This window comes from Macrotis lagotis, chromosome 1, assembly GCF_037893015.1.
Source record: "Macrotis lagotis isolate mMagLag1 chromosome 1, bilby.v1.9.chrom.fasta, whole genome shotgun sequence".
In the NCBI taxonomy this organism is placed as follows: domain Eukaryota; kingdom Metazoa; phylum Chordata; class Mammalia; order Peramelemorphia; family Peramelidae; genus Macrotis; species Macrotis lagotis.
In genome coordinates this window covers 519977761-519997487 of record NC_133658.1, presented here as the reverse complement: position 1 = coordinate 519997487, position 19727 = coordinate 519977761, and the positions used below count along the sequence as shown (strand labels likewise).

General features: G+C 37.2%; 1 protein-coding gene across 2 annotated transcripts; it reads right to left on the bottom strand.

The window, feature by feature from the left end:
- Window positions 1–781: 781 nt before the first annotated feature.
- Window positions 782–18268, bottom strand: DYNLT3 (dynein light chain Tctex-type 3). Of its 2 annotated transcripts, none has more exons than XM_074214195.1 (5): window positions 18186–18268; window positions 13144–13185; window positions 11855–11978; window positions 8853–8930; window positions 782–1492 (listed from the first exon to the last, which is right to left on the bottom strand). In XM_074214195.1, exons 1-5 carry the CDS (start codon window positions 18213–18215, stop codon window positions 1416–1418), a joined length of 351 nt encoding a protein of 116 aa, XP_074070296.1. In that variant the 5' UTR covers window positions 18216–18268; the 3' UTR covers window positions 782–1415. The 2 variants fall into 2 exon arrangements, with proteins under 2 accessions (XP_074070296.1, XP_074070295.1); XM_074214194.1 differs by lacking the exon at window positions 18186–18268 and adding an exon at window positions 14736–17729.
- Between the last annotated feature and the right edge of the window lie 1459 nt (window positions 18269–19727).

Sequence of the window (19727 nt, the reverse complement as noted above, 5' to 3'; positions counted from 1 at the left end):
AAGAGGTACATTACAGCATTTAAAGTGAACTAATCTTTTTCTAATATTCATTTGTTCTTAAACTGTCCTTTTTATATAGCTAAAAAACAAACATGCAAATATCACCACCTTATGCCCCATTAATATTTACTATATTATCACTCAGCATTTATTCAAAAATTCAACATATTAGTTTCACTCAATTTGCATTTATAACTTTATTTTCTTGCTTAGGCAGTGGATTGATTTCACATTTGGTAGCCCAGCTGTGTGTACACTAATTTAAAATCTTTTCTCATTATGTTTTTTCTACATTTCATAAGCCCTGAGTTATTATATAACCTGCTAATGAATGTATACTTTATATTTATAACTTACTCAATATATCTAAAACATCATATAGTTTTACAAATGCCAGTTAATAATCAAAACAATAAATATAACTTATTAGCTATGAAACTAACAACAAAATTAAATGTGCATATTTATACTGACTTTCTTTAAATATTTCTCTAAGTCATGTCTACAATAGTAAATAAAGTCTACTTATAGCAATAACTTGATTTGGCTAACTTCTACATGGCTTCTGTTCATTTTATTTTTTCTCTTAAAATTAAATCTCACTGTCTTATGTATTCTAAATTGCAGACCAAATTTTTTTATTCCCATGTTCACAATCCAAATTAAAAATGCTACAGTTTCCAAACTGGGAGGAAGGCACCAGCAATGTGGCAACTAAACAGAATGCTGCACATAGTGGATGATCAACAAATTGCTGAATATAGAATGAATGATTTGAAAGACAATTATTATTGTGATTATTCTTAGGTGAACTTTACTGGGCTAGAGAACTCACTCTACCAACCAACTCTACCAACCTTTAACTTGGAATTTCCAAATAAAAGGCAATAAATCATTGAATAATAACTTTAAAAAAGTTAATTCTAGTCACTATATAACAGTATTTGATAAAAAAAGGAAAACATGCTTATAGCATCCTGCATGTATAACCAAATGAGGCACTAATAATTATTGAACTAAGAACTTGGGTTAATTTATACAGGCTTATGCAGATAGAATTCTATTTTTCCACCTTGAAAGAACTTTATTAAAACAAACTTTATTCCTCCAACTCCCTCGATACAGTGTTAAGGGAAGGCTGGTGCAAATATAAATTCAGTATTTAAACATTTTAATGTCTTATTTTTCTGAGTTTGATATTTTTCTAACTATGTAAGTATTTAATTAAAGTACACTTTGAGCTCTATATTAGTTAGTTACATTATAATATTCAATTTTGACTGTCTTAAAGCCAACTACACATTTTCACTTCTAGTGCAATAATAAGATAATTAAATAATACTATGAATAGTTTTATTCAAGAACATTTTGATAATTTCTTCTGTTAAAGGCGCTGGTATAATATTTCCATGTAGTTACAGGATAATAGCAATGGCAAAAACATTGACGATGCAGTTCATAGTTTGATTCTCCCATCTTATGGTACAGGTTCCTAAAAAGAAAAAAAAAATTAGATTCCAGAAAACACTAAAATGACCAGGAAATAAGATTTTTATATCTGAATTATTTTAATCATTAAAAAAAATCTTTAGGCATTTAAAATTCTTCAGCTACAAAGGATTAACAAAGTCCTGGATAACTGATGGCATTTATGCAGAAGAATAACCTCTTATACCAAGCATAAAAACTCTGCTGACACAAGGGGCTCACTCAGCTAGTTGATTATTTCATACCTATTGAGGGGTAGGTAGCTGTGCTGCAATGGCTAAATCCCCAATTGATGTACAATAATACAACAAACTCAGACACTGCCAAGGATGAAGGGTTCTAGATACAGCTGTTTTAAATACCAAAGATTTTGTGATTAAATGAAGAATCCCTTAATTTTCTAATCTAGTTCATATTATGCCTCTGAAATCTACCCACATGAATTGCCAGATTAGAAGCTGTTTTATTCTAATAATTTTTCTTGAGGCCCATCCCACTCTGCTGCTGCTATTGATAAAATAAAGTACCCTACTGAATGACTGGATTTTGCCTTTTTAGCAATATTACAAAAGAAAACACACATGCATACAAAACAAAAGAGAATTAAAGAAAGTGAAAAGGGTGTACGCTCTGGAGGTGTATGGCATTTTTCATCTTGAGTCCTTCGCAATGTGTTGGATCATTATAGTGATCTGAGTAGCTAAATTTTTCAGTCAACCACTGTTACATTACTGTAAAATATCCTCCTAGTTTTGCTCACTTCACCTTGCATCAGTTCATATAAGCCTTCCCAAGTTTTTCTGAAACCATTCCCTTAGTAAATTTCTTCAAGCACAATAGTATTCTATCCCAATCATATAAAATAACTTTGTTCAGTCATTCTTCAACTGATGGGAATTACTTCAATCTCCAATTCTCTGCTGCCATAAAAAGAGCTGCTATAAATATTTTGGTATAAATAGGTCTTTTTTCTTTTTCTTTGATATCTCTAGAATACAGATCTAGTAATGGTATTCCTGGGTTAAAAGGTATGCAGTGTGACAGCACTCCAGAATGGAAGCCAATTCACAACTCCACCAATAATGAATTGGCATTTTTATTTTTTCTTGAACCCTCTAGCATTTGTTATTTTCCTTTTCTGTCATGTTAGCCAATCTGATAGGTATGAGGTTGTATCTCAAGAGTTGTTTTAATTTTATTTATCCAATCAATAGTGATTTGGAGCATTTTTTTCACATGACTATTAATAGTTTTGATTTCTTCTTCTGAAAACAGTCTTTTCATATCTTGAGCATAGTAAGTGCTGGCAGGAACTGAGTGAATGACATAATACTGAAATTAGCTCAGTTCCCTTTCTATTCAATTGTCTATTCCAATTCCTATCATGTGTGAAAACTTTACTCAATTATGAGAATTAGGAGAAAGCTTTATCACATTGTTTGAACTTAGCCCTGTGGGGCTTGGAAGTCAGACCACCCTAACCTGCTATCAAGTTAACCTGACCAGATCTGGTCAGATCCAAAGACTGGTGCAGGGTGTTTTCTCACAACTGTACATTTCATACAACCATTATCTGAAAACTAACCTTATACTGATCAATCAATTATTGTTTCCATGTTCCTGTGATTGTTTACAAACACTTGGCAAGATACTTCTTTTTCTCATTTCAGAGAATTGCAGCTATTCATTCTCCCACTAATCTCTTCTCCAATTAGGAATGAGACTGTCCAATGCTGTATTGTTTCTTTTAATTAATTCATCTTATTTGGTTAATAGTTTTAATGTATAAAAGTCAGCCTCCTCATGTAGTCAGGATGCAAACCAAAAGTGAGGAAGGGGCTATCCTGATTTGTTAGGCAATTGGCATGTGTTGCTTAATAAATCAAAATACTCAAAAGCTTGAACCTTTGCTTCTTCATTCAATTCACCTGTCATCCACCACACTCAAACCATTTAGCAATTGGGGAATGGCTCTTATTTTTTATAAATTTGGCTCAGTTCCCTATATATTTGAGATTTGAAGTTTTTATCAGAGAAACTTGCTATAAAAATTTTCTTCCCCTCTAATATATGCTACATTAGTTTTGTGTATGAAATTCCATGTATTCAAAATTATGCACTTCACTTTGTTATCCTCTCTAGCTCTTGTCTAGTGATTAAATTCCTCTCTCTTCCATAGATCTGACATATAATTTTTCCATGTTTCCCTAATTTATTTATGATATCATCTGGATTTTGTCTTTGAAGTCCAAAAGGTCTTTGTAGAACTAATTTCTCCAGAGACTAGCAAGAACCAGATCTTGACAATAGCAAGGCTTAGCCATCAAGTAAACTACATTTTCTGAAGAGTGAATCATGATATAGTATGGAAATAACCCATTTGAATAAATCAATTTGTTGATGGGCTTGCATGAACTCCATAAAGAGGTATTCTCTAGATTCCCACCAAACCTGAACTCTGAAATGGTGCCAGATCCTAAAGAATGCCTTGACTATGAGCAGTTCCTCCTTCCAAGATGTATAGTCTAACTTGTTAAAGAAATTAGAGAAGTACAAGAGTAAATCCTTAGTACAATAAAGCCCAATTTAATACTTAGTCCCTTAAAGCATTCTCAGCCTTGAAAAGTCTCTTGACATGTGTCCAAATCCTTGGAGAGTATATCACTCTAAAAGGACCCAGTACTTTTTGTGGAAAACAATAGATTTGATTATGGAAGAATTTGTCAGGGGAAGTCAATTACATCCCTGACAAGTTTGATAAAGTACAGACTCTGTGTTGAGGGATCTCAATGAGATACCCTCTCTCCTCTATGAACACCTGAGCTCAGAAGTTCTGACTAAAGTTGATAAGATGTCAACACTAAGTCTGTCATCAGTAAGTGGCTGCCTTTCCGGTCTTGATGAGATAGAAAGATTTATTGTCAAAAAATTAACAAACTATTTTGGTTATGATTGATCAAAATGCACTAGGAAGCTAAAAAGAACTTTGCAGTACTGGCCACTACAAGGTCAGCTGTTCCACATAGGGCTGTAGGAAGCATAAATAGGAAGGGAAGACTACTAAGGTGACTACTTCTTGTTCACCCCTTCCCTCTTATATTTCATGTTGGCTCTTCATCTAGTTTTGTTAATGATGCCTGAGTTCACTAATTGTTAGACTGCAGATAAAAGCCTGGTAGACTCATGGACCTTTAGAACTTTTTGGCTATTAGATAACATAGGAAAAGCAGTTCAAATCCATAGTACATTTTACTCCTGATAACTGCCTCTTCCACAAGGTTTTAGTGTCTAAGGGGTATGTTAATTATATATCAGAAAATATATTGTTATATTTTATTCTGGTTCAAGCTGTACTTGAAAGTGTAGCTCACCATTTTCCTGTGGATCTCTATGGTATTAGGTGTGCAATGCTAACCCAGCATGTCCATCTGGAAAGATCAGTAGAAAATTTTCAACACACACTACTGTGTTTAGGATTGTAAAGGTACACAGAGACCAGTTGCTATTATCAAGGATCAATTAGTCACTGCTAGGATTCTGCAAATGAATTTGGGGACCAAAAAGTTGAAATTCTGCATCCAAAATGGATGCCTGTTCAACAAGTGAATACAGCATAGCTAAATTCACTGATTCATACATAGACCTGGAACCTTAAGAAATTCAGATCACTCAAAAGGGAAATTGTGAAAAATCTTGTGAATTACTTATGAAAAAAACAGCGGTCAGCTCAAACTGTATTGTAATAACAAGATCCTTAGTACATTTATAATCTAGAATTAGTAGCTCCTTCTGCTGAGTATAAGATCACAGATTACAATTCTGGAAAGGAACTAAGTGGTCAACTGCTCCAGAAGTGTCAAACTCAAATAAAAATGGGAATCCCTACCATCAGCACAGTCTGAGAAAACCGCAAATGAACTTTATCTATGTTTCATTATATTTATTTGTTAAATATTTCCCAATTATATTTTAATCTGATTTGACCATATGCAGAAAGGTAGTGTATTTGGCACCTCCAACCCACATGAAGAAATTGAGGTCCACAGAAGTTAAGTGACTTGCCCAAAGTCATCGAAATAGTAAGAAGCAAAGGCAGATTTCAGACATTACAAATAACTGAGATAAGCTTCAGTTTCCAAAATACTAGATATGAGGTAAGGCCTAATAAACATTTCCTGAAGGAATAAATGAAAAACTATTTTAGATATGGCTCAGACAATATGAGTATATTTTGATCTATTCAGAATCCAGAAGACACCTGCTTCCTTTCAATATTTCATGAATGCCATCCTCCAAGATTTTCTAAAGCAAAAAATGATGATACAAATCACTGACATTCTAATCTATTAAATGAATCAAATCCAATTCATCCAGTGGGCATGAACTGAGCTGATGTAAGTCTAAAAGCATGACTTGTATGCCAAGTGGGAAGTGACAGAGTTCTTCAAGCATAATTGTGAGCCACATAGACATCAACACAGGAGTCCCTGGGACCTACCAACTACTATTACCATTTCTATCACAATTTTCATAGCTAATTGCTCCTCTCACTAACCTGAAATCTCCCAAGAACTTTTCAGAGTTCATGTTTGGGAAAGCACCACAGAAATTCAGAAGGCCTTTCATAAGATCAAAGATTTATAATTGATAAGGATGTTGGGGGCATGTGCTCAAATTCCCTCATTTTACATAGACAGGGTAGGTGATAAGACTAAAGTGCATTTAAAATCCAGGTCCTGCACTATTACACTGTTGGTGGAGCTGTGAACTCATCCAACCCTTCTGGAGAGAAATTTGGAACTATGCCCAAAGGGCAACAAAAATGTGCATACCCTTTGATCCAGCAATACCACTACTGGGTCTATACCCTGAAGAGATGATGAAAAAGGGTAAAAACATCACTTGTACAAAAGTATTCATAGCAACCCTGTTTGTGGTGGCAAAGAATTGGAAATCAAATAAATGTCCTTCAATTGGGGAATGGCTTAGCAAACTGTATGTCATGCAACACTATTGTTCTATTAGAAACCAGGAGGGATGGGAATTCAGGGAAGCCTGGAGGGATTTTCATGAACTGATGCTGAGTGAGATGAGCAGAACCAGAAAAACACCGTATACCCTAACAGCAACGTGGGGGAGATGATCAACCTTGATGGACTTGCTCATTCCATCAGTGCAACAACAAGGGACAATTTTGAGCTGTCTGCAATGGGGAATAACATCTGTATCCAGATAAAGAACCATGGAGATTGAACAAAGTTCAAGGATTATCCCCTTTAGAAAAACAAACAAACAAACAAACAGATATCTTATTGTCTGATCTTGTTATATCTTATACTTTTTGTTTCTTCCTTAAGGATATGATTTCTCTCTCATCACACTCAATTTGAATCAATGTACAACATGGAAATAAAGTAACGACTGACAAATTGCTTTTGGGGGGGGGGGAGTAAGACTGGGGGAAAAATTGTAAAACTCAAAGTAAATAAAATCTTTAATAAAATCCAGGCCCTGGACCCTCAAACCAGCACTCTTTCTGCTGTCAGTGGCAATGCAGCAACTCAGACCATACCCTCAGAATGAATCATAATCTACCAAGAGTTTCCCCAGAAAACTCTGCAACAGAACTAAATTATGTAATAATGGGATAAGAAAATGATCATAGTCAAGACATTTTTTAAATAGAGGCATCATCTCAGAAATCCAAATTCACTGAAGTTCACAGAATACCCTATTGGGACAGGCTCAGTATGTCTAATTTTTTAGACTTAACTTCTGGCTCTATAAGGTCCTGAGACAAAGGTACTTTTGAACTGAGGCCTTGGATAAACCTGATTTTGAGAACTGTGAGAAGCAACTTACCCAGGAAAGTCTGAAACCTGAACACTCTGCAGCCTCTCTAACATAACTAGAGAACAGAATTCCGTCAATCACCTCTCTGAATTCCTCCAATCATCTTCCCCTTTAAAGGGGAAATCTATCTCTGAAAAGCTACTGCACATATGCTTACTCATATGTTCCTTTTGGGAACAAGTAAGTAGAAGTGTTATGATTCTGTTACAATGGCCCATTCATATTCAAATTTCTCCAGATTGCTGCAACAATCTCTGGTTGGTTTTCAGTAGCCCTGGTGGATATCACTATTGATAATGATCATGGATAGCTCTGAAATTCATTATGGGTTCAACTCAATTCCAAGATCAAAATATCAAACATGGTGGAAACAGATAACTTGATGAAACTAGGTCAAATTGTCCAATGTAATGGACTCCCAATACTGCAAAGACTGTCCACTAATATCCCTGACTTGGTCTACTCACTCTCTTTAACATGATTATGAAGAAGTACAATTCACTTCTCATTTTTGTTGGCCTGCTCCTTGTTACAACATCAAGTCCATCTTTCTCCTAAATATTGTATATATTTATGTGTGTACATATGTATGTGTTTCCTCCAATAGAATATAATCTCCTTGAGAGTATAAAGTATTTCATGTTTGTCTTTCTAGCCTAACACAAAGTCTACCCTGTAGTAAATGCTTAATGAATACTTGAATGACTCAATTGATACCATTTCCTAAGTTCTTAACTTATTTTGTGTCATGGACTCCCTTAGACAGTGTGGTATATCTGATGCACCTCTTCTCAAAATGTTTTTAAATGTACAAATGAAAATATGTAAAATAGGAAAGCAATGGCAATGATGTAAAATTATCAAAGTATTACTAAAAAATAGTTTATGAAACCAAGGTTCATTGGGTCTAGATAAGGGACTAGGTGAAAAGGAGCATTATTTTGAACTGTTAACAAGCAACATGATGCCTGAGCCATTTTACTACCATACTGCTCAATTCTACCTTGACAAGAGATTCCATCTGTTCACAGTCAGCTGCTACCCCAGTTACTGAGTCAGACATTTACTGTCCAGGTAAACTCATAAATTCTTAGAAGTTGCCAAGTTCTGGGTCAAGGAGGCATTGGATTCCCAGGGGGAGAAGGGGGAGGAACCCTCTTAAAATGTGGACTGAAGGAGCTATGGACCAAGCATGTACCCAAACACTTGCAAAAGTTTCATTCTCAGGCAGGCACTTTCTGTGTTTGAGGCAGCGTCTAGACATAAGTGGTTAACAGCAGCATGGGAGGGATGAGGCAGAGGCTCAGCTCTATCCCTAGACACCCTCAGTAGTATCTGTCAAAGTTAGATAAGGAGAGGCTCACCATGTATAAAATAATTCTGCACTATGACCCTTTTTAGAATCATACCACTCATATAATATGATAGAACTATAAAGGAAAAGTAACAAAAGTGGGTTACTTGGTTTTGCATGGATTGTTCTTTGATAGAATGTCTTTACAAGCTCTTACCATCAGATGTGGTATCCCAAAAACATGAGCTGGCTGTGTGTAAACCAGATCCACTCTTCTGCATTACTGCACAAGTAACTAAAAGATAAAGAATACAAAAATGAGTGAGCTTAAAAATAAAGAGATGTATAAATGAAATAAAAAACAAAAACGATTAAAAAAAGATACACGAAGTCTTCAAACCTTTAACAAAGCAATGTTTGATTTCATAGGTATGAAATCTATAAAAATAATAAATATCAGAACAAATAGTGAGTAGATAAAGAAAATTTAAAAATATATTGTTTATTTAATATTTTAATACTTCAAAAATCTGTTATTTCTTTGATATGAAAACTCCATTACTGCATATTACAATCCCTCTCTAACCCAGAAAATAGTCTTCAAGAACTGCTGTGGCAGAATGTATCACTGCTTGGCCAACCTAGTAATGAATTTCTCCACATTTGGCAAGGCTGGATTTTGGATAACATACAATTCATTACTAAGACTCACAATCAAAGTCTTTCTATCTCAATAAAAATTCTGGGATTATTCTTTACTGTCATAGCCTTGGGGAATACAAGTCATTTCTATGTAATGTGAGAGTGGACAAATATTAGTATAGGGAAAGCATAAGGTTGTTCATAGACTAAATTAGTTTTGTGAATTCTTTTGCATAGACTACAAGTACAGCTGTGAAAAGTCCCAAGTTATTTGTTGACTGAACTGATTTATTCATTAAGGTGGCTATGAAATTCAAGACACAATGGGGTTGGGGCAGCTAGGTGGTGTAGTGGATAGAGTACTGGCCCTGGAGTCAGGAGGACTTGAGCTCAAATTCGACCTCACACATTTAATAATCACTTTAACCCCACTGCCTCGCAAAAATTTAAAAAAAAAAAATAAAAGACACAATGGAGCTTACAAATGTAAATGAAGGTAGACTTTCACCATGAGGAGTTTACAATGCAGCAGGGACAATAAGATGGTATATAATGCAATTCAAAATGTGTAATGAGTTAAAAGAGAATTATAGCTAAATTGCCCTAAGTTTTCAGGTGAAAAAGATATACCTGATTAAGAGGAATTAGAAAAGGGTACAAGGAAAGTATGGTTTAAGAGATCAAAGACTTGTATTTATACAGAAGACTAGTACTTTGAACACTAGTAATAGGAACAAGTAGGCTTACAAATGAAATCCAACCATATCTTTGCCATCTGATAATTAACTGAAAAATATGGAGAATATAAGGTCCCCTCCCCAAAAGGTATTTCATATGATAAAACAAATGAAATGGAATGTTTTACAACAAGGAGTCTTCCATCAGAATTATTCGAGATTTCTTGAAAGAAAAACAGCACAAAGAATTCTGTTCAATAATGAACTTCAGGGGTGCAATGGATAGAGCACCGGTCCTGGATTCAGGAAGATCTGAGTTCAAAATACCTAGCAGTATGACCTTGAGCAAGTCATTGAACCCCACTGCCTTGCAAAAACCAAAAAAATAATAATAATGAACATCAGACAAGACATGAAACAGGGAGACAATTATGTGTTCAAAGGTATTCACCACAGTGTTGGAAAGATTCAGTTCAGTGTTTGGTTTGAAAAGATATTCCTTATTGCTAAAAATGAACCCCCAAACCCTTTTTTTTTCCAAAGTAGAATGATCTGGCTCCTAATAACAAAATTTAGTAGAAACTCTGGAGTAACAGAAAGATTATTTATTTAGCATTTCTTGCAGGAAATAGGCACTCCCCCTAGTGAGGAGAGTCCCAAATAGCAACAATGTCCAGTCTCATAGTTTGGAAAGATTTTCCCCTCCCTTCTGAGACAGGCATTGGTCCCAGTCATCTGAGGTATGATCTAATTAATATGCCCACCCCATAACACCCTTTATATGTTCCCCCTCCCTCATCACACAACATATGTTAAGCTGAGGGTATGTAAGTTAATATGCATGAAGCTTATTAACCATGTATACTTGTGAAAGGACAGAGACCCTAGGTTGACTCTTGACCAGTTTGAGCTGGTTTTACAAGTGTACAAGTGTCTTCAAGTCAGACTTAAAGTTTTGTGACTGGTTGGGGTCATTTGTGCATTACCTTTATTTTTTTCTTCTTCCACATTCCTGCACATATGCTTGTGTCTTTTGGCCTAATCAAGAGCTCAATAATTTCTCACACTTGAAAGGTGAGGTTCTTCATATGCTTCTGTTTGTGGATGGCATTTGTGGTGGCAATACCAAGATACAGAACACCACACAAACTTTTCACTTTCATGAGTTTCCAGAGAAGAGAGCAAATGGATGCAGAATGTTTTAGTACCCAAAAATTCAATGTTTTGAGGGGATTGATCCACAGAGCTTGTTCACCAATATGTTTTTCTGGGGCAGAGAGAGTAAAAACGGACAAGTCAGGCCCAGAGTTAAACAGGAGGAAAAAAATGCTATGGCTTTTGGGAAACTGCAAAACTCCCAAGCTCCCCATGAAAGCAAAAGCTCATCTTTTCAAAAGTGACATTTACTAGTGTTGCTATGAGGCAATGAAATATGGTACACCAAAGCTTCCAAAGAACTAAAGGTGAGTATCACAGAGAGGGCAAGAACAAGCATCACTGTAGATATGAGGTCACAGCACATAACCAACGAGGAACTCCAAGAACAATAGTAAAAGACTTTATCGAAGAACTATATGATAGGAAGAGAAGATGGACAGATCACGTATCAAGTATGAAGGATTACAGCTGAGCAGATTACTTCATTGGTGTACTCATGATGAAAGGAGAAAGTGAGAAAAGCCTGCAATATGTTGGATATTCCAAAATTTTGAAGAACAGACTACAGTGGAACAGGTGAGGCAGGTCATCAGTCAGGTATAACTTGCATTGTTGGAGGGAACTCCCAATTCAAAGAGATCACAGACCCATTCAAGTATTTGCGAGGAAAGATTATAAATTTCATTGAAAGTCATAAGTAGTAAAAAAAAATAAATCAGTGAATACAGACCCCACTACTTACCTATATATTTATATGTCTTCCCTAACTTTACCAAATGTGTTAAGGATTGCTCCACTATAGCTGCAGTCCATTGGTTGACATTATTCTGATTATAATCCACACCACCCAATATAGCATCAATACACTGAAAGTACAGGAGAACAAAGATTAAGTACTGATTAATAATGTAAACTATGGTAGAAATAGCAAAAGGTTACCTGAAACAAATACTTTTCTAAGCAGACTAAATGTATTTAACCTTAGTTCAAATATAATTAGATATCAGAATGGATGGTGCTGGAGTCAGTTCCTGCCTCAGACACTTACTCCTGTATAGTTTTGGGCAAGTCTCTTAACCTCTATAAGCCTTAGTTCCTCTATTTGTAAAATGTGAATAATAATAGTACCTATCTCACAAGCTGTTGTGATCAAATGAGATGATTGATGCAAGCATTTTGCAAATATTAAAGCAATATACTCTAGCTACAACTGACATTATTATTACATACATGCAGGACATTGTATATATATTTGACCACATATCATGGTCAAAAAACATTTAAGTAGTAGACATGAACCTAGGACTTCTGACTCCAATTTTCATCAGATGTTTTTCCATACAACAGGGGTTTCTCAACTTTTTTTTGTCTCATGACAGTCTAGTACAGGGGTAAGCAAAATTTAGCTCACAGGCTCAACATGGCTCAGTATCTGTTTCTTTATGTCCCAAAAGCTAAAAATATTTTTAAAAATTTAGAAACTGTTTTTAGCTTGTGGACTGTATAAATAATGGTAGTGGGCTTATGGTCCAGTCTAATGAAGCCTAGGAACCCTTTTCATAAAATAAATATGTAGAATTACAAAGGAAGTCAATTAAATCAAAATACAGTTATCAAAATATAAAAAAAAAAATTACGACCCCAGGACAAGAACTCCTATGTCTATGGCATGACTAATTTTGTGAGAAAGTTCAATTCTCAAGTGGATCATAAATTACTCTAATAACTTGAGAAATGTTACCAATACAAAGTTTCCCATTGAGCCTCCAAAAAAAGTTTTTAAGAGCCATTTTATCTAAAAGAATTAATATTTGTTTTAGAAAAAAAAGAATATGCTTGCCTTAACTGAGGAAATACTTAAAATACAGCAATTGACAATGTTCAATCAGTATGCAAATTATGCATATGCAAACTAAAGCTTACAATGGTGCTTTAGGAAATTTATACAAAAATGATGATGTCATCCCTTCTATTAAAAATTATATCATGACCCTTGAAAATTCCGGTTGGTACAATGCAATGCTAACCTACCTCTTTCACAATATTGTGTGCTTCATCAGCATTGAAGACAATCTAAAAAAACCAAAAAAGATAAAATGTTTTGTAACAGAATTATTTTTATTTATAAAATCACATCTATATAAGCTGAGACCATCAGAAACTTTATGAACTATATATTCTAAGACTCTTATTTTACAGATAGGAAACTGGGATACAGGGAAGTAAAAGAATTTGCTCAGTCAATACATATAAGTCAGACTCAAGTTCTCTGACCCAAGTCAATGCACTAAGCATTCCTAAAAAGTTGTATAAAAATTAAAGTTTTAAAAATAGAATTGGATTACTCACTCTAACTTTCTTCAGGGCTCTAGTCAAATGTGACTTTAAAAATAAGACCTTTTCTGATGTTACCCCCACCCCCAGGTGCTAGTGTTTCCTATTCCCAAAATCATATGTAGACAAAATCAGAAGGAAAGCAGAAAATTGGGGGGGGGGTATAGATAGTTTCTTAAAGTTCTCATATCTCAAATCGATATGAATCCAAGTCATTCGCCAATTGAGAAATGGTCAAAAGATATGAACAGGAAGCTTTCTGATGTAGAAATCAAAACAATTTACAGTTAATGAAAAAATATTCCATTGATTAGAGCACTGATTAGAGCAATTGATTAGAGAAATGCAAATTAAAACAACCTTAAGTTTACATTTTACACCTATCACATTGGCTAAAATGATTGAACAACCAATGTTACAGGGTATATGGAAAAACTGGGACAATAAATCACTGTTGGCGGTTCTGTGAACTGGTCCAAAGATTTTAGAAAGTAAAGCCAATATTTATCAAAGCCTTCTCTGTGATGACAAAGAAGCAGAAACTACAAGGATGCCCCAAAATGGGTAATGGCTAAACAAGTTGTGGTATATGATCATGATGAAATACTATTGTGCTATAAGAAATGCTGAGTTTTCTGTTTCTAGCATTTGGCAAAGGGCCTGGAAGATGGCAGAAACTTAATAAATACTTTTGGACTGATTTTAAAAAAAGAAATGATGAGTTTGATGATATAAGAAAAACATGAAAGGACTTGTACAAAATGAGTAGCAAAGGGAACAAAACCAAAAGAATATTATATACAGTAATAGCAATATTGTTTTAAGGGCAACTTTCAGAGACCTGGTAATTTTGACTACTATAAATACTCAAATTAACTACAAAGGAACTATGAAGAATGATGCTACGGCATGCAGAGAAAAAAACTGATAAGTTGGCATAGTATGAATTCTTCTTAAAACAAGACAAATTTCAAAAAAGAACTTGAAAGAATTTAACAGCTTAGATGTTTCACATTGTATATCATAGATATATTCTAGACCAAAAAAAAAAAAAATGAATTGTTTTGGAAAGTAAAAAATCCTGAAGTTCTACTATGGAGATGATCGACTGATAGCAACAGTCAACATCATTTATGCCAGAATCTGGAGGTTGAGTACTTGCCCAGTTACCGAGCAGATTCACTGCCCATTATAGCATAAATATTGGTCCTACTCAGACACAAAAAAAGTTTATGACCCCAAGTCAAGATCCCTTGTTCTATGGCAGCATTAATTTTGAAGAAGCTCACCTTCCTCAAGCAGAGACAGGGACCATCCTGCCAGCCGACCATCCGTTCTGCCTCAGGCAGGACTAGAAATTCAATAAATCTAGTAGTTCTTTTAGGGGTGAATTAATTAAACATTTGACAAATAATAGCGGACAAATGATGTTAAAAAACATCCAAATGGCTCTTGGCAGAAGAAAAGGCTCTCCACCCCTACCTGAGAGGATCCTAAGTTTTTCATATGCATGCAGAAATGGACATAATGGAATGTCTACAAAGATCTGAAGTCAAAAGCATCTGATCATTCTTTAATCAGATATAAACACACACACATACACAAATCAGGTCTAAGATTTTAGAGAATTCAAAACATAAATTGATAATAATCTAGAAATGGGAAAAGGTTCATTTGAGACCTCTGATAATTAAAAGGTAGTGTAGAATATTAAAAGAATCCAAGAAAAATGAACATCATTTAAAAAAAGTTAAGCTAAACTAAATACAAGTATTTTTTCTATCTTCTCATTGGAGGAAAAACAAGAAAAACAAAACTCTCTTAACAAATATTTATAGTTAAACAAAACTAATTTCTGAATTGGTCATATCCAAAAAATTTGTCTCAATCTGTATTGTGAGTCCATCATTTCTCTGTTGGCAGGAATCTTAGTTGGTCATTGCAGCGAGTTTTTAAGTCTTTCAAAGTTCTTTTCCTTTACAATGCTATTGCTACTACCTAAATTCTCATCTTACTTCCATTCAATTCACTTTTTATAAGTTCATTCAGGTTTCTGAAACCATATCCTTCAACATTTCTTAAGAATACAATAATATTCCATTACATTCATATATCATAATTTGTTTGGTCAGTCCTCATTTAGTGGACATTCCCTTAGTTTCTAGTTCTTTGCCACCACAAAAAAGAACTGCTATAAATATTTTTTGTAAATATACATAAGTACTTTTGAGAGGAGATTATCTTCAAAATTTTATAGAACAGTAAGCTTTCAAGTTAGAAATCCTTTTCCCCCTGATATATGTGTGTGTAATTGTGAGTGTATGTCACAAAAAAGAACACGATACTTAATAAAATTTGCAAATATTAGGAAATAAAACATTAGATAATGCAAAACATTAAGTGGAAGGCATTATTTTCTCCTTTAGAAATGAGTAACTGTTCATAATAGATAACTGATTAAAGAATATGAATAATAGGTCTCAAATGAAGAAATCCAAGCTATTAAGAGTTATGTGGGGAGCAGTTTAGGTGGCTCAGTGGATAGAGCACTGGCCCTGGAGTCAGGAGTACCTGAGTTCAAACTTAACTCCATTGCCTTGCAAAAAACCCAACAAAAACAAAAACCAACAAAACTTAAATAAAAAAAAGTTATGTGAAGATACACTCCAAGTTGCTAACAGAGAAATTCAAAGTAAATTAACTCTGAAATTTCACATTTCACATTCCTAACATTGTCAAATATAACAGAAAAGAAAAATAATAATTTTTGGAGGGGCTATCTAAAAACAGGCACACAAATGCAGTGTTGGTAGAGCTGTGAAATGGTCAAGTCATTCTATTCATCAAATTCAACAAACTGCAAAATCTAACAAAACTATTATCATCTCTGTATTACAGACATCAAGGAAAGAGGAAAAGGATCCATATATACAAATATTTATCACAGTTTTTTTGGTAAGAGGCAAAGAAACTAAGAGGGTACCCATCATTTTGAGGGAAGAGCTAAGTTTGTATGAATGCACTGTGATAGTATTGCTTATAAAAACTGATGGGGGGGCGGCTAGGTGGCGTAGTGGATAAAGCACCAGACCTGGAGTCAGGAGTACCTGGGTTCAAATCTGGTCTCAGACACTTAATAATGACCTAGCTGTGTGGCCTTGGGCAAGCCACTTAACCCCATTTGCCTTACAAAAAAACCTAAAACAAAAAAAAAACAAAAAAAACTGATGAAAAGCATGCTTTCAAAACCTAGAGAAAACTAGGAACATTTGGATAATAAAGTGACCAGGAGCAGAACAAACCAATTTATCCAGTAACAACATAAAAGAAAAAGTTTAAGCAACTTGACTGATATAATTATCACTCCAGTTGCAGAGAACTAACAATGAAGCAAGCTACTCACTGCTTCTCAGAGACTCAGGAATGCAGACAGGCTTAACAAAAAGGTGTACATCTTTTGACACACTCAATGAGTTAATTTGTTTTGCTTGACTAGGTAAGGACTTTGTTTTTCTTTTATTATTTCAAGTGGGAGCGAAGGGAGAGTGAGCGGGGATGGGGATAATAGGACAGCCAAACAAAAAAGGAAAAGAAAGCAATGGGGGTAACTGAAGAACCTTACAAAGAAAAATACAGAGGAGTGAACAGAAAGCCAGAAAGAAGCAGACAAGGAAGATAGCTGCAAAAACTAGTTTGAATTTATTATATATTTAAAAAGAAAATCAAAAGGCAGCTAGGTAGCACAACAGATGGAGCATCGGCCCTGGAGTCAGGAGGACTTGAGTTCAAATCCAACTTCTGACACTTAATAAATGCCTTGGCTCTATGACCTTGGACAAGTCACTTAACCCCATTTACCTTGCAAAAAAAAAAACCTAAAAAAATTATGCCCCCCCCAAAAAATCATAGGGGACTGGACTGGTTCACCACTGCCTTCTGCAGCTCGTTTTACAGTTGAGGAAACTGAGGCAAACGGGCTGAAGTGAGTTGCCCAGGAGCACGGCTAGAAAGTGTCTGGGATTTGAACTCGGGTCTTCCATCATCAAATTCGCACCGAGCAAAACAAACGCCATTTTACAGCTCAATTCCTATCCCGAAAAATCAAAGCTCAAAAGTCAAGAAAACACTGTCGTCTCAGGTTAAAAATAAAAATAATAACAATAATAATAATAATAATTTGAACATGGGGCTCGGGACCTGCTCTGGGCTTTGACTTTTTCCGATGTCTAAAACTGCAATGTGAGAATGGCTAGGCCCGGCTCCCCTGAGAAAGTTCTGTCTGTGTGGCTGCTCCGGGCCCCGCCCCCGAGCCCCCCCCCGAGGCCCCCCGAGCCCCCTCAGCCCTCCCCCCGCCGCCCCGCCCGCGCCTGCGTCCTGGCTCTTCAGGCGGGAGGGAGGCGCGAGGTCCGGTGCGGGAGCGCTCGGGGCAGCGCGGGCGGGGGCCACGCCCTGCCGCGGGGACCGGAAGGAAGGAAGGCCGCCCCTCCCCCCTCAGGCGGGGGCCGCCGCCTCCGGCGCCTCCAGCGCCCCCCCCCGCGCCCCCCCCCCCGCGGCGAGGCGCGCGCCCCCAGCCCCGCTCCACCGGGCGCCGCGGAGTCCAGTCCGGCTCCCGGACCCCTTCGGGAAACGCGCGGGACCGGCCCGGAGGCCCCTCCACCCAGGCCGCGAAGGGGAGAAAGCGCCGGCCGCGCGGGGGCAGCGGCGGAGGGGAGCGGAGACCCCGCAGTGGGGGGCGTTACCTCGTCGTGGTGGGGCTGGTATTCCTCCATGGCGGCCGCTGCTCTGCCCGGGGGCGGGGCCTCGGGGCGGGGCCTCCGTCCGCGGCGCTCATTGGCCGCCTCCCCCTCCCGCTGAGGCTCCGCCTCCTCCGGCCCCTCCCCTGCCCCGCCCCGCCTCCAGCCCATGCCCGGGGCCTTGAGGGCGGCTCCCCTTGGGACTTGGAGGCAGCCAAGGGGCATGCAGAAGCATTCATGAAGCGCCTACTATGTGCTGTGCCAAGTGACGGGGGATGCAAGGAAAGGCAGAAGCGGCCCCTGCCCTCCCGAAGCTCAGAAGCATATGATAGGGAGACTGTCAAACACTGAGCATTCATGAAGCACCTACTATGTGCTGTGCCAAATGACGGGGGATGCAAAGAAAGGCAGAAGCGGCCCCTGCCCTCCCGAAGCTCAAAAGTGTATGGTACAGAGACTCAAACACTGAGCATTCGTGAAGCGCCTACTATGTGCTGTGCCAAGTGACGGGGGATGCAAAGAAAGGCAGAAGCGGCCCCTGCCCTCCCGAAGCTCAAAAGTGTATGGTACAGAGACTCAAACACTGAGCATTCATGAAGCGCCTACTATGTGCTGTGCCAAGTGACGGGGGATGCAAGGAAAGGCAGAAGCGGCCCCTGCCCTCCCGAAGCTCAGAAGTGTATGGTACAGAGACTCAAACACTGAGCATTCATGAAGCGCCTACTATGTGCTTGCCAAGTGACGGGGGATGCAAGGAAAGGCAGAAGCGGCCCCTGCCCTCCCGAAGCTCAAAAGTGTATGGTACAGAGACTCAAACACTGAGCATTCATGAAGCGCCTACTATGTGCTTGCCAAGTGACGGGGGATGCAAGGAAAGGCAGAAGCGGCCCCTGCCCTCCCGAAGCTCAAAAGTGTACAGAGACTCAAACACTGAGCATTCATGAAGCACCTACTATGTGCTGTGCCAAGTGATGGGGGATGCAAAGAAAGGCAGAAGCGGCCCCTGCCCTGGAAGAGCATGTAATCTAATGGAGGTGACAACCTGCAAACCACTATATACAAAAAAAAAAAAGAAATATTGACCTTGGAAGAAGGTGAAGGAGAAACCCTGCAAAGGACATGTTTCATAACATAAACTAAAACATTCATGCAGTATTTTAATCAGTCAATCTATGAAGTTTAATTGAATAATAACCAGAACTGCATGGAAGCCTTTCACCTTAACAAAAGAGAAAAGGTCCTGATCTGATCATGACAAATGCTGATGATTTCTAAATGTTATCAGTGCTGCACCATTTTTTTTTTACTTTCAATGTCATGTGGTCATAAATAAACATAAAACAATATAAGAAAAGGTGCTTTTCTATTATGGAGAGGGATGGCTAGATTTGAATAGTACCTCTCTTTTTAATGCTGCACAAAGCTAATTATTTCTAAAGGTTTCAGAGTCTCATAGGTTCAAATCCTTTCTGATAAAAAGCCTGAGTATTTTTGGGGGGTTTGGTTTTCTTTTCTGCAAAATGAAGTGTTAGACTATATGGCTTCTAG